Consider the following 15,028-nt stretch of genomic DNA (forward strand, 5'->3'; position numbering starts at 1 on the left):
GGGAGGAGAGAGAGAGAGAGAGAGAGAGAGAGAGAGAGAGAGAGAGAGAGAAGTCGTCTGGCTGAGATTTATGCAGACCTGCCCGAAATTTCCACTCCCATCGTCCTTCACTCTCCCTTCCTCCGCCTACCTATCGCTGCGCCCTCTCCAAACACCCTCCCTCATAGACCTTCAAAGCACACCCCTTGTGAACCCTTTGCCATCTCTTCGTCTGCATCGCACCTCCTCGTCCACGTTCATGAGATACACGTTTACTGGATTGCTTGGGGGACAGTGGGCGAAAGGGAGAGGGAGGGGCAGTGTTGCCACTCCTATCGATGGAGTCGGAATGAGTGGAACGTCAGAATGGGGAAAAGTTCACCCTACTGTATCACCACCGACAGTTATCACAGTTAGATAATGCCCTCTATACCCCTTCACTCCTTTAAAATGGCAAATATAGATTCTTTATAATCGAGTTGGATTGATAATATGAGATAAAGAGAATCAATGAATTTCGAGAAGAATTTTTCAAGAGTTCAAATCCGGGTTAAGAAGCCATGATGACGGTTTCAGAGCTGCTTGTTGATACCTGATGAGAGCAGTTCAAGGTTTAGCAGAAAGTTCACAGAGCAGTTTACACATTCCTATTACAAGAATTTTGATAGAACTATGTGGTAATATCCCTCGTTTCTGAAAACAGTTACTTTTATTGCAATTATTACGTGCATAGTTCTTTTAATCAATGCCACCGAAATACTTATCAAATCAAAAGTACTGAATTAGAACGACTGGAATCAGTTTCTAACGGAGCTACTTTGGTATCCAATAGATACAATTTCTACCGAAAAACTGCAATATTTCACTTATTCTAATGAGTAACATATACCTATACCTTCTTTTGTCTACTGTCTTTGAAATTTATGCCTACTGTTCTTCGTAAACAGCCTTTATTTATCAAAGAATGACATCTTTTTACATCATCCGAGTAATGGAAAAAATGAATCTTTCGTGTTAAATTTGCTTATTTTTTTGCATCGGAAATAAAGAACTTGGTGAATTGATCTCATCTTTTGGAGAGTGAAAAAAATATGGTTCTAGAAATTCCGAGTGAGACCTTAAAGCATTTTACTGGAATGATTGTAGCTGTTGGACAGCAATGAAATAGAACCTCAAGCAGAGAAATATCAATTAAATAGTAGGAATATCCATTTTCATTAGAAACAACTCAAGGAACTCTAACAAGCGAAGGGTAAATTCACGCAGTACAACCTAACCACTATAAACGTGAGGTGATCTATGAGCTGGTTCCGACGTGCGTGGGGACTTGTGATGCACGGGATGGGGTAAGGCAGGGGGTGGCTTCGGTGCGCGAATGCTTCGGTAGATGGATGTCCCTCGCATTTATCTCGCCCCCCATGACGGATCACCGTTCGAATTTTCAGAATGGCTGTTGCCTTCTGTACCCCTCCCACCGAAGAAAATCATGCCTCGTTAATCATTGTTCTTTGATTCTAAATGTTTCGACGTATGTCCCTCGATTTTATTTCCAATATAATATGAATCGATAAATAGTGCAGTTTTTGGAAAATCTGATCACAAAATAATAAGTTCATCAATTTTTTATGTTTTCTGGATAAGAATCGAAAGGAAATAAAACAGGATGGTGGTCAACGCATTCTGAAGTGATCCTAGTCTGTCAAGAATGCAAAAATTCAACTTTAGTATCTCGGTCTTACTGTAGGAAAGTGGCGTTTAAGAATGGATGGAAGTGAAGTTTTGTCATTGCTCTTAAAACGGAATATAATTTTCAAAAATCTATCTCTTTTCCTGAGATATGTTTTAATTCCAGCTTTGGAATAAACGAGAACATTTAATTTGGCTTTTATACGACGAACAAAACAGTCTATTTGAGCGACAATATTTTTAAAAGTAGATGATAATTTCCTCTTCATAGATTTTCTTCCTTCCTTCAATATTTATTTTATCTTAAATATGTTTCAATTCACAAATTTTAGTTATTTTTAGTGAAGATCAAGTTTGTCTAGTCAGCCAACAATTCCCTACCTTATTTTTTACCTGAATCGTGTTGTTTGCTGTGCTGAAATCGTGACAAATTGTCTCCTTTTCCCGCTCTTATCTGTAAAATCAACGTCATCAAAGCATGAAAGCAAAGCCCTAGCCACTTGAGTGGCGTAACAATATTTATGATGCGCAGAATTCGATTCGATTCGATGCGAGATTTCATATATTCTGTACGGTCATTTCTATCGCAGCTACTTGTAACAAAACCATTGCGTGTGCAAGTAATTTAACTCAAGGTAATCATATAATAACATAGAGTTGTTAAAAAAGATGAACCCACGACTTTCATTTTACAATTTTGAGTTCATGCTAAATTGTCTCACATGTTATTGTGAATCAATTCGAATTAATTTACTGGAATTGGTTTTCAGGTACAATTTTTAATGCTACTTTTTTACTCATTCATTTGAACAGAAATTTCCATTGAAGTTTCCCCAGATATACAAGAGACCGTGCCAAGCAAACTTAGTGATTCAACAAGGGTTGGTTGATGTAGTTGATGGTTGAGCTCACCGAAGTTAGAGCCGCAGGAGTGAGAATCAAATTAATGACAGAGATGACAGTCTCTTGCCACAGAGTCAGGCGAATTTTGTTCGTAGGGGTACACAATAATTCCCTCTACAAATGTCACTTGGAACCCATTTACTTATCCATTAACCCATAAAAACTTCAAATTTTGATATACATTTTCAAAGACCATGCTAAGATATGACTTGACTTTTATTTTATTTTACCTAGCTGGGGTGAGGCCACTATCTGGCCCCCTCTTCCCCCGAGCCAGTGCTGTTTTACATAGGTATTTAAGTTCATTCTTACAGTACAAAATATGATATCGGTATGTATTATTTTCTTCTTTTAGTACATTTGATTCAGCTCTTTGGACATTCAATGGTCATTGGATGTCGGGGTGGTCAAGTCTTTTCTTTGTTTTCATTCGAGTTCATCTCAGGAAATCCAGCATTGAGTCGTGCCTAGAAATTAATATTAAGCTGTAGTTGAATGAATGGCTCAAATTTCTTTAACAGTGAAATTTTTACACTAAATCAGAGGGTTCAAAGCATAACACAACAGGGTTTTCAGTGTTCATGTTGTTGGTTTGTGGTTCCGTGTTCAAATTCGTTTTTCAGTTTAAAACTCCGTTAGCTGATGATTCAGGACCATTACTTATTATGACGGCGAGAAGAAAAGCCAGCCAGTTCATTTAGGAGGTTTCAAACAGAGATTCGTCAGAGAAGCCATCGAAATAACAAAAGAGGAGAAGAGCAATTTTAACAGGGACACCGGCCTTAAATTTACTCTACTTGGCAACCCGTAATCCGAAAAAACCTACTCCTCCAACTTCCCGCTTCCCTCCTCCGACCCCTGACACGAATACCTATATTTATGAATAAAAATTCCTACTTCATCATATTCCCTTGAATGAGTGACCAGCATCGGTCGGGAAACGTTGGGGCCACACACAAATTGACGCGGCGACGTAGCCCAAACATTTTTTATTCAACATGACGAGTACCCGCGAAAGTTTTAACGAAGAAATATTTCAACGGCTTTTACGTTTCAATAATAAAATTAGTTGAAATAAAACTCCACTGTCCTTCACATGACTAGAACTAGTCCCTCCTTAATGTGAGAGCAGGGGGGCAAAACCCCCGAGGCCGGGGCCCAGTTGTCACGCGTCCCAGCGTGACACGTGTGTGTGACACACAAACTGGCAGTGTGGGAGTACTTAAGCCTAGAGTATATCTCGGCTTTAAGCTGCTCAATTTTTGCTTAGTTCTTATATTTCTGGTGGGGTGCGATAACTTCATGAAAAAAAGAGTTGAAAATTCAATAAGGTATATTTCACCCCTTCAATTTTCAGATAATACCGTGAAAAATCAATTATCTTTTCCTTATTCGGGTTACATTATGAGAGACACTAAAATATAAATCGATTTATTTTTGCTTTATTTGATATCAAATGGTCATAATATATAAGCGAATACTCAAATTACAAATCAGAAGATATCTTTACCGTCACATAAGCAGCTTCAAATGACAATTAGGGCCATTGGCTGCTAAACAGTAATAAGAGATCTTTCTTATGGATCTGAATCAGCCGATACGGACTCAATTCGCGCAATAAACTGTAATTGGCAATATCTTTCAACTTACTGTGATTTTTTCTTCAGCTATGCAACCTAGTGGCCTCCATATGGTGGAGATATGATAGAAAGGGAAAATTTCTGGTCGAGTCGACGTTTTTATATTTTATACCCGTCTATAACCATCTGGTCACATATTACGTCCAATTACGCGATTCATTGATTTTTATCGAGCATAAAAGGATTCACTCGGTGCTGTAAAAGTGGCCATGGGCAAGGAAACCACAGAAAAAAGGAAATATAGGAGGAGATGGTGGTCTCGTAGATGAGTAGTGGACAATGGGCGGATGGGCGAAATCCCAATGGGTGGTCATGGAAACGGGTTTCTCACTGAAGAGAAGGGGCGAGGGTTGAAAAAACGAGCAAAGTAAACACTCTAGTGGAGAGATTGGTGGGAAAATGGCGGAGCGAAGGCGAGCAGCAGATTTCTGGGCGATAAACTTCGCAATATATGGATTGGAAGGAAAGAGGAAGGTGATTCGGCCGGACAGGTGGCTTAAGGAGGATAGTGAAGGGGGTGGAGCTGTGGTCGAAGGCAGGGGGCGTGCAATGAGTGGAGTGCGGGTGGCGAGATTTAGGGAAGGATACATTACCCCCCGAGAGGGAAAGGTCATTGAAGCGTGTGAGTCCCTGGTGGGGGATGGTTGATGGAGTGAGGAGGGCAGATTGCGCGTGTGAGGAGAGGGCCCGCTTCACATGGACGCGGACCGTCCGCGCCACGCGCTACGCGCGCGGAGCGCGGGAAGCGGTTGCCGCTGTTCACATGGGAGCGGACGAAAACCGTCCGCGTCCGCCACGATGTCAGTTGTGTTCAGATTGCCAAGAAAGAGGTCATGCTGCCAAGTGCTATTCAAGTAGTTGCTGCATATCAGGTCATTAAGAAACGGAAGAAAAATGCCCATCAGGAGGTTTTGGGTGCACCCACTTGTGGCACGAAGAGCATTTAAAGGCGCTTTCGTGACCCTATTTATTGAATTGCGAGCAGATGAAAATAAGTTTTTTAACTATTTTCGCATGTCTATGCGGTCGTTCGACGAGCTCTTATCGAAAGTGGAAGGGCGTTTAAAACGACAAAACACAGTTAGAATCTCCATTACTCCTACTGAGCGGCTCTGTGTCACACTGAGGTAAGTGATAATGAAAATACTCTTACTTTGCTTAATTAATACTTTATTTCAATAGTATCTAAAAATCACAAATAATATTAGTACAAATAGCATGGAAATGTTTCAAAGGGTCTCCCAAGATGATGTCGACGTACTTGGTGAAGGTAAAGGAGCAGTTGCTTGGTTTAGCATATATTGATAGCTAGGATGCGGAAGTGATTTAGATAGGTACAGATTTTGCACAGGACCTTTTGGAGATGAGGATGGAATGTATGGTGTTTGCGTAAATTGGGGCTGCTGGGAAGAAACATTTTTAATACGCGTCATAAGTTGTAGTACTTCTGTACGAAACATGAGCTTTTGATCTAGGTTAAAAGTTTTCAATAATGGCATGATTGATGTGAAGAACGCTCGATCGTCGTCATCCTCTTTTTCTCGTGAATCTCGTAATAATGACAGCAAGCTGTCTTCAAAAGCTGATGGCCCTTTTTGTGGTCGTTTCCTCCTGAAGTCATCCTTTTTGTGATGATTTGCCTGGGAGCTAAAATTATCATTAGTAGGCAGCTCCTGTGTTTCATCCGTTTCAAAGGTTTCTTGTTCCAAGCTACATTCCGTGGTGCATTCCCGAACAGAATCAAGAAACTGCAACAGATCGTGGTAAATGTACTTAATGACTTTCGCTGCAGCAGACCCCGACTTTGTAGCTCTTGCCTTATTTCGGCTTTTGAAATAAGCATCTCTCGCAGTTTTCCACCTTTTTTGTACTCTGTCAACTGAAATAAAAACAAAAATGGTTCGATAATGTGTGACAAATATGAATCCATATATTTGTAAAGACAAATGACTAAGGTTGTGCGAATTTGACGCAACTAGGTTATGAAATGAATTGAATTTGCGACAATTTTACTTGATTCCAATAAAAAAATTCACACACCCACGGCTCACAACGGGTATAAAAATACTTTGAATTATTTTCTTACAGATACCTAGCAAGTGGGAACACAATGACGGATTTGCACTATTCATACTTAATAGGGCTATCAACTATTTCGAAGATTGTGGGTGAGGTGTGTTATGCTATTTGGACCACAATGAAAGATGAGTGTATGCCTCAGCCAACGGAGGAAAAATGGAAGGAAATAAGTTCAGGATTCAACAGCGTCTCCAACTTTCCTAATTGCATCGGGGCATTGGATGGAAAACATATCCGCCTTGAAAAGCCCACAAGAAGTGGATCTCTCTTCTTTAATTATAAACATTATTTTTCCATTGTTCTAATGGCAATTTGTGATACTAATTACTGTTTCTCGTATATTGATGTGGGTTCTTTTGGAGGGAACTGTGACAGTAACATCTTTAGAAAATGCCAATTCTGGATGCGAATGACGGAAGGAAATTTAGGAATACCAAAAGATGAACCTCTTCCGGGAACTAATGAGCCCCAGTTGCCTTACGTTATTGTTGCCGACGAAGGTTTCTCTTTAGCGGATCATATCATGAGGCCTTATGCAAGGAAGAACCTTAATTACAAAAAAAGAATTTTCAACTACAGATTAACAAGAGCCAGAAGGTTTATCGAGTGTAGTTTTGGAATTTTAACTAATTAGTGGAGAATTTTCCACCGTCCTCTCAATATTGACCTTGAAAAGGCTAAATCAGTAATTAAAGCATGTTGCCTTTTGCATAATTTTGTCAGAGTAAGGGACGGATATTCTTTCGAAGACACACTCTCTGTTACAGGATTGCAAGATGACCGGAATCAGGTACAATCAGATAGATCGGCCAATGCAATTAGAGATAAGTTTGCAAACTACTTTGTAGGCCCTGGGGCGCTCTCCTGGCAAGAGTCTAAAATTTAATTTGACTCGTTCAAAAGGAAATACAAAGTAATGAGATTTCCTGGTTATGCTAATTCTCCTGTCCTTCATTCATTGACTTGAAAAGTGTATAACCAAGAGTTATCATTCCTTGGTTCTCACGATGCAACGTTGAAAACATTATATGAACCATGACATTGTTGTTTTAGTCAAGTTCCCAAAGTCTGTTTATTACGCGCACGCATAAATCCGCCGAGAATATTTTTTTTAAATGCCGGTTTATTAAGCAGATATAGCATAAGAAAACTCATAACATAGATTTAACAATTAAAACACGTTATTCTTTTTGCACAGCTATAAAAAGAAGAATTTTCCTTCGGTATAACAATTAAAAATATGTCAGGGGTTGTATAAAAATTGGAACTTGTAACCAACTCTACTAAGAAAATAAAATATAATCTACTCACCAGTTTTCTTCTTTTCATTCTGTTCCATATCCTGAAGGCGAGGGTAGAATCTTTGGGTAATCTCTTCCCACGCTTTTAGTCGCAGATCACGGTCTTTATACTTATCGTGAGAGACATCCCGCAAGTTAGGCCTTTTTTCCACCTCACCAATCAAAAGCTCAGTGTCAACTACTGAATCCATTGCGAAAACACTCTTTATCACCGCGCTCGCTCAAATACTACTGACTCGCTCGAATTCTACTAGGTCCGCATCAGCCGTCCGCGTTCATGTGCAAGCACAAACCTGTCTCTGTGGCCCGTACGCGCGCGGATGATCCGCGGGGCGGAGGGGCCACGCGGATGGCTCCTCCGCGTGCGGACGATCCGCACTCATGTGAACGCTTCCATTAAACTCAATGGAACCTTAACCGCTCGCGTAGCGCGGAGCGCGGACGGTCCGCGTCCATGTGAAGCGGGCCTAAGTTAGAGGCGGGGAGGTCGAGGTTTGCAGGAATTTGAAGTAAGTGTTACTGTGGAACGCTTCGAGGGGAATGAAGGGCCGTGACCTCGATATGTGACCTTGCAGTATCATCAGAGCTCTCTTGCAGAACACAGGGAGTTGTCAGAGCAGCGATTGGCATTGGATCGAGGGAGAAATTTGCTGAGTGGGCGAGAATCAAACGGCGGTGACTCGCTTCCACAGCTCGATTGAATTGCAAGGGGAGCATCGATTGCGTTTCGGAGTTGAGAGTGAATCTTCACTTGAATGAGTGGCCACTGAGTCACCATCTAGACTGGATGTCAGACGTGACCATCAGATTCTGATTTTTTCTTTCGGAGCGAAGTAAAGGAGGTTTTACGTCCTAGCCGCCCCTGCCTTTACCATGGTTAGAGGGAATGTCATAACTAAGTCCGTGGTCGAGACACACCAAATCGTAACTAATACTTTTCAAATATAGGTCATTAGGATTGCATGGTGTATGTTCCAGTCTTTCGAAAAGAAGCTTCATTTCTGTTGCCATTACTTTTTGATTTTTAATCGATTTTCATGAAAACTTTCCGCAGCACGTTGGTTCGCGCTGTGATATTCTATTATTTTGAGAAATTAGCATTTTAATTTTTGATATTGCTACAAAATGGCATTTTAAAGTTGGTAATGAATTCGATATGCCATATCATCAAGAATACAATCGTCGGTTAACCTCCATTAATAGTTTTTGCCTCGCAAAATTCGGGACGCTCAACCGACAACGAAAAAAGAAATTTAGGTTATGTTATGCACAAAGGTTAAGAAAACACTTAGCTGTTTCACAAAATAAATTTATTTATTTAGGTTATTTTAGGTTAAGAAAGTTATAGAAAAAATAAAAAAAATATGCTCTAGTAGACCCAAACATATAAAGAAGCGGATATCTCCAATTCCTTTTTGATTGATAATGCACCATTTTGAAATGTATGCCTTTGAAAATTTATTCTTTGCAATTTAATTCCTAAATAATAAAAAGTCTATACATAATAGAAAGTCCAAAGTGCATTTGCTTTTGCAAGCTGTATACGGTTTTTGAACAATTCAACTAAATCAAAAAATACTACAACATCGAAACATAATTTAAAACTTTTAAGAAACAATGGTAATTTTTATGTTATAAAAACGTGGCTTGCAAAAATGTAAACGTAAAAATTTGGCTTCAGAGGTAGCGCTAATAAAAAAATCTCAAAATGTAGTACCATTATGTGGCTGTGTATTATATTATAATGATGATTATGGGGTGACGAGTTTATGCCAAATACTTTTACAATGTTACTCTTCACTTTCATTCGCATGTTTTCCTCTGCTTTGACCAGAATTTTCTTAAGACTGAGTTAAAGCGTGATTTTTTAAATAAAATTTCTTTAAGTTTATATTTTAATTCTTATAGAGTAGATCCATCGGAAAAGCACGGGGTTCGATGCAGTGATTTCTTCATTTTCTGTGTAATAATTTTTACTTAGGACAAATGCTCGTACTTTTCACAGAACGATGCTAAGCAATCAGACATTCTTAGCCTTACTTTTGAATTTCCCGAAATCTTACATTTTACCTTAAATATTGCCTCATAATAAAATTGTCACGCATTAATATACTGTCAAAACTATTTCCAGGACCGACAGAAACGATAAATTACGTGAGCTATTTTTTCGTTACGGATAAGTGTAGCAATCTGTTATCCTACCAAAAATGACTTCAATAAATGCTGTGTGGAACTTCAATAGAATATTTACGTCTTATGTAAATGGTATTCATTTGAAAACATATGTCGCCGGCCTCGGTGCCGGCGGGGTAACGTTCCCGCCTGCCAAACAAGAGGTCGCGGGTTCGAGTCCCGCCTGGGTAGGTTTTCCCCGGTCCAGGGCATGGTCGTTTGTGCACGTTTACTTGTTACATTTGTTGAACACCCCGGTGTAAAATGGCCAATAAGAGTTGTATCCGGTGGTTTGTGAACAAAATAAATAAATAAAATAAATAAAATAAAAATATGTTTTGCGAGAGGTAAAAAGCAGAAATTTCGCATCAGAGTATATAACAGTGCGCCGGAGAAAGATCACTGGAGAGAGAAAAAACATAATTGCACGAGAGCCACAACCCACTTTTTTTTCGCTCCATCGCATACGAGTTTCAGACTTTGGAGGGGATCACTCCGCAGAATTATACTTAAACAACCCCTCTCCGTGTTAAGTCCGGCTCAGAGGTAAGGGATGTGTCCCTGGATGGTGCTCTAGGCACTCTCTACCTAGTGCACCATCTCTAATAAACAAACCTCTCCCCTCCCCTCACTCTTGTCCTCTCAGTCCCAACAACTCCCATTCCACAGCACTTCTCTATATTTATTTCTTCCTCCGTCCCATCCCATTACACATCGTCCACCCCGCCCCCCAAAGTTTTTCCCTGCGCATCTCCCCCTTCCTATGTCCTTCCCATATCCCCTTCGGCCCCCCTGAATAATCGATGACCTCTTCGAGAGCAAGACAAGAGCGGTTATTGCAACAGGGACGAAATTCTTTCACGTCGCGTCCATCTCCCGTGCGATGCCCTTCATATGTTCACCGCATCCTATACGAGGGAGGGCGCAACTTGTCCATCCTACCACGGGGCCATCCTCCGACTACTTTACTCCAACGTCTCTTCCCGCAAAAGCAAAACCTCCGAAGCAGATTTCTCGGTCCCCGACTTACGGCCTTCTCTCAGCGGTTAGACCGCCTTCATGAATTCTAAATGAATAAGTAATGAATCTCATGTGCGCGTTCGGGGTTTATTTATCGTGTTCGACGTGGGAAAGGCGAGGTTGCGAGATCCTCGGGAAATGAAGAAAACTGTGATGCCGGCGACACGACGAGGACGTTGCGAATAAGGATCTGCATGCTATAACGGGAAGGGAGTGGCGAGAAGCTTATTACATCCCCAAGAGGAGTGGGACGAGGGACATAAAACGCGTGTTATTGACGGGATTACGGCGCTTCGGTGCGTTATGGAGGCTGAAAAAGACAACTCATTTTTTTCGAGGCAGGAAATGAAATGGTGAAGAAATGTGATCGTCGTGATACACCCACGCATTCTCATTCTGCAAGGGAACGGTAAAATCTAAAGGAACCAAGTTCCTTTTAAAATTTTGCCAGCATAGTAAAATTCAGGAAAAAATTCCCGTTCCTAGCCCTTTATATTGATTTCAGAAAGGCTTTTGATACCTTACATATTGATATCTTTCTAAATAAATTGAAGCACGTTAGGATTAGAGGTCATATATAAACTTAACTTTAAAAACTACCGAAACGGTAACAGTTAAAGTTAAAAATACTTACTGTGTATGATGTATGAAGTTCCTTAAGGCTCAATTTTTAGCCTTTCCTATTCATTATTAACATGAATGATATTGTTAGAGCTGCTAAACATAGTAAGACTATAATGTATGCTGGTAAAATTGTTCTAAGATTTACACATAAATATTATTAAACCTGTTATAAGAGACTCCAACTTGATTTTTGCAAGTAAATTTTATGGCCGCACGATAATAATTTAATAATAAATAAAAATTAAACTTTGACTATGCACACAATTTCAATGAGAAGCAAGAGGAAAGAGGTAAAGATAAATTTGCATTATAATATTTGTATTCACTGTATTGACATCGATTGCGAAGTTAATTGCAATTGCTCCATTTTGGAACAGGAGGAAAACTATTGTTACTTTGGTAATGTTACAAATGAACATTTTGAATTTCCACGCCATATTGACAAATTAAATAATCGAATCGTTGCATATCCAATTGAAATTCTCAGAGATATAGTATCTACACCCATAAGGCTATTGATATGAAATGCAATGGTGCTAAGTGTTTTGATGCATTGAATAACAGTTTGGGGATCGGCTTTTAATACTCCTTATTATAAATCCTTATAAAAATCAAATCAATAATCAGAAACCAGAAGAGAATATTGACTTTGGTTGATGAAGATAGAGGTGGATTCGACGTTAACTGTGAATAAAATAATGTCGGTAGACAATAAAAAGTTCCAACTGCTGGTCAATATAGGAAATGGGTAATTTTGACGTAAAATTATAAAAAGTGAGTTTAAAATTCCTTATAGAACCACACAAGGTAGGGTAGAAAGAAGTTCCCCTGTGTTGGTAACATACATACATTGTAATTTATACGGTATAGAGTAGCAAAGCACTATGTACCGGACGCTTTTAATTGAATTTCTAAACACCTTGAAGATCTTAAAGGAATGGTTAAATAAAGTATAATAAATAATGGTTAAAGAAAGAGGTGAGCCACACGGCTTAATGGAGGTTTACACATATGTACGTAGAATGTGGCAAAAGGCAGAACGGTATACAAAAACACTTAAAAACTTACAATACATGCATTTAGTGAACATTTAATCTAGTTTATACATTTAGATATTTGTAATGAATGTGAGTGATTATTAGGGGAAATTAAAATATTTTTACTGGCTATATTCGATATATTTGGTATGTATTTTGTCTGTGCCTTCGAAAAGTTGGAATGCCTATATTTATTACCTATGTTTTATGCTCACTAGATGTAATAATATATTTTTTGTAACATTTTAAGTGCTTTTGTATATCATTCTGCTATTTTCCGTATTGTATGTATATGTATGGAACTCTTTGTCAAGCCTTGTGGCTTAGGCGTGGTCAATTTTACATCTTTATGCATATTTTTTTTAATAACAAGAAGGGAATGGCGAGGAGCTTATTACTCCCCGAAGTAGAGTTAACCAAAGGGCGTAAAACGCGTATTATTGTCAAGGTTATGGCTTCGGTGTGGAAAAAAGTATATTTTTGCAAGGCAGGAAATGAAAGAGGGAAGAAATGTGATACACCCACATATTCTTATTCCGTAAGGATAGGCTTACACTCGGAAGCAAATAAATGCATCAACTGTATGTGTAGCTCTTCGTACGGTATAAGTGTTTTCTTGCCTTTCTTTGATTTCATGCAGGAAGTGTATTGTAAGTTCGATATACGTATTGCTCTAAAAATAATTTACTAGAATTTTACGTTTTTATTTGATATAAAAGTTTAAAAATTCTTGTTAATAGAGCTTTAAAAGTCTCTATGAAATTGAAAAAATGTTTTCCTGTTGAAATGTGCATTTTTATATTGATTTAGTGTTAAAAAAATGTTATAGGTAACTTTAAATTGTCTTCATCCTTTAGCTCATAATTATAACCACCAAAATGGCGGAGTTTTTCAATTTTAAATTTGCATAATTTCATAGTGGCGATTCTTTTCTTCGAAGAACGAGTAGACGGCAGTAAATGCTTGGAACGGCCGAGAATGAGATGCACTGGTCAAGTTAGTAAGGGTGTAAAGGATAAAAATAACAAACCATCGAAATGATGATTCCCCTCGATCACAATTTTTTATAGTTTCTACTGACTATATAAGTATGGTATTCATGAAGTATGAAGAACAGGAATTTAGAGAATATTAGAGAATATTCTTTGAAAAAGAGAACGCTACCTATTCCATCCATTTATCACTGTTCATTATTGATATTTTTATGCCAAACAAATACTAGTTGTGCCATGTTTATAGATGTTAATCAGACAAAAATCAAACTCTATCTTAAATTCTTGTTTAGTTTAAAATGCCATACCTTTTTATCCATATTACTAGCGTCTAGTATTTATTACCAACTGAGGTAAATGTGGAGGCTAAGATGCATTGCGGTAAGGTCAAAACCGGTTGTTTTTTCGCGGAAAATATCTCCTACCGCCGTTATATGGTGAGTTAAGTTTGAGATTTTACCGGTATTGATATTTCTATCACTTCCAATTTTGTGCGTTCGATTGAATGAACCAGAGAAATACTGAAAACCTTTTTCGTATCATTCATCAAGATATGTTGTTATGAGCGTTAACCCTCGAGCTTATTCCTATCATTGGAAGCAGAAATTTACAACATACCCAATCCGTTTTTCATCCCATAACAATGCCATCCGCGTTCTCCCACCCTTATCTCACACATAAACAATGGACTGATTCCCCTTCATTGCCTTCGACGTTCTCTATTGCAGCAATGCTATTTGCCGCCGTGAGTTTGTGAATTCAATCATTTTTAAATGTTTATCATTCGGCGCTGACGTGATTGTGACCCAAGGCTGAGTTAGAGCATAACAGTCGCCACCCCTTACGAAAGCAATGGAAACCACCCGAACGCAGCCCGGGGCTTTCACCCCCTTCCGCTCATATTCCCCACTCCCTGACCAACTGTCTTCCTCCCATCCCAAAGCGTTGCAAGTGGGTACCCTATGACTTCATTATGTGAGAATCCAAGTCAGTGACAGCCACTTAATATTTCATCGTCCTCTGGTTCCCTATCCTCCTGGCCACCTTCCCTGGGGACCGTGGGTCTCGGCGGCGCCCTCCACAATGGGTGTTAGTATGGCAGGGGGTGTAAGCGTCTTTTTTTTCGAGAGGAAGGAATGTGACCTGGGAATTCTGCTCGTTTGTCAACCAATAGTTTTGTATATTCGTGGGCGTGTGATGCGCAGAAGTTACTCGTCGCCATACCTCACCAGACATCATGAAGATGATGGGATGTTATTGCTTCTTTCGATAATTACAGATTTTTATAGCCAATTCTGCGAAAAAAAAATATATTAAGAGAGGAATATTTTCGTATTTGTTTTGGGTTTGTGCATTCATCGATGGAGGAAGAATATCCATTTTTTTGTTTCAGCTTTATCAGACATTTGAAAAGCATTCTATATTTATTCTAGAACAGCACATACGGATATTTGACGCTGAAACCTTTCGGGAAGCATGAATTAATTTTTTAAAATGAGTTTCTAATATCATCAAAACTTTTTCGTTGAATTCCATAAGAACACTGATTATAAAAGGTGAAATGAGCAATGTGGCCTACATTTTTTGTACTCAAC

The 15,028-nt window shown here is 39.0% G+C and overlaps 1 protein-coding gene across 1 annotated transcript; it reads right to left on the minus strand.

Annotated features, from left to right (window-relative positions):
- Positions 1-5,437: 5,437 nt before the first annotated feature.
- On the minus strand, positions 5,438-7,779 carry LOC124161477. Its single transcript, XM_046537838.1, has 2 exons — positions 7,599-7,779; positions 5,438-6,087 (listed from the first exon to the last, which is right to left on the minus strand). The coding sequence occupies exons 1-2, from the start codon at positions 7,777-7,779 to the stop codon at positions 5,438-5,440; spliced, it is 831 nt and encodes a 276-aa protein (XP_046393794.1).
- Between the last annotated feature and the right edge of the window lie 7,249 nt (positions 7,780-15,028).

Source organism: Ischnura elegans, chromosome 1, assembly GCF_921293095.1.
Source record: "Ischnura elegans chromosome 1, ioIscEleg1.1, whole genome shotgun sequence".
Classification (NCBI taxonomy): Eukaryota; Metazoa; Arthropoda; class Insecta; order Odonata; family Coenagrionidae; genus Ischnura; species Ischnura elegans.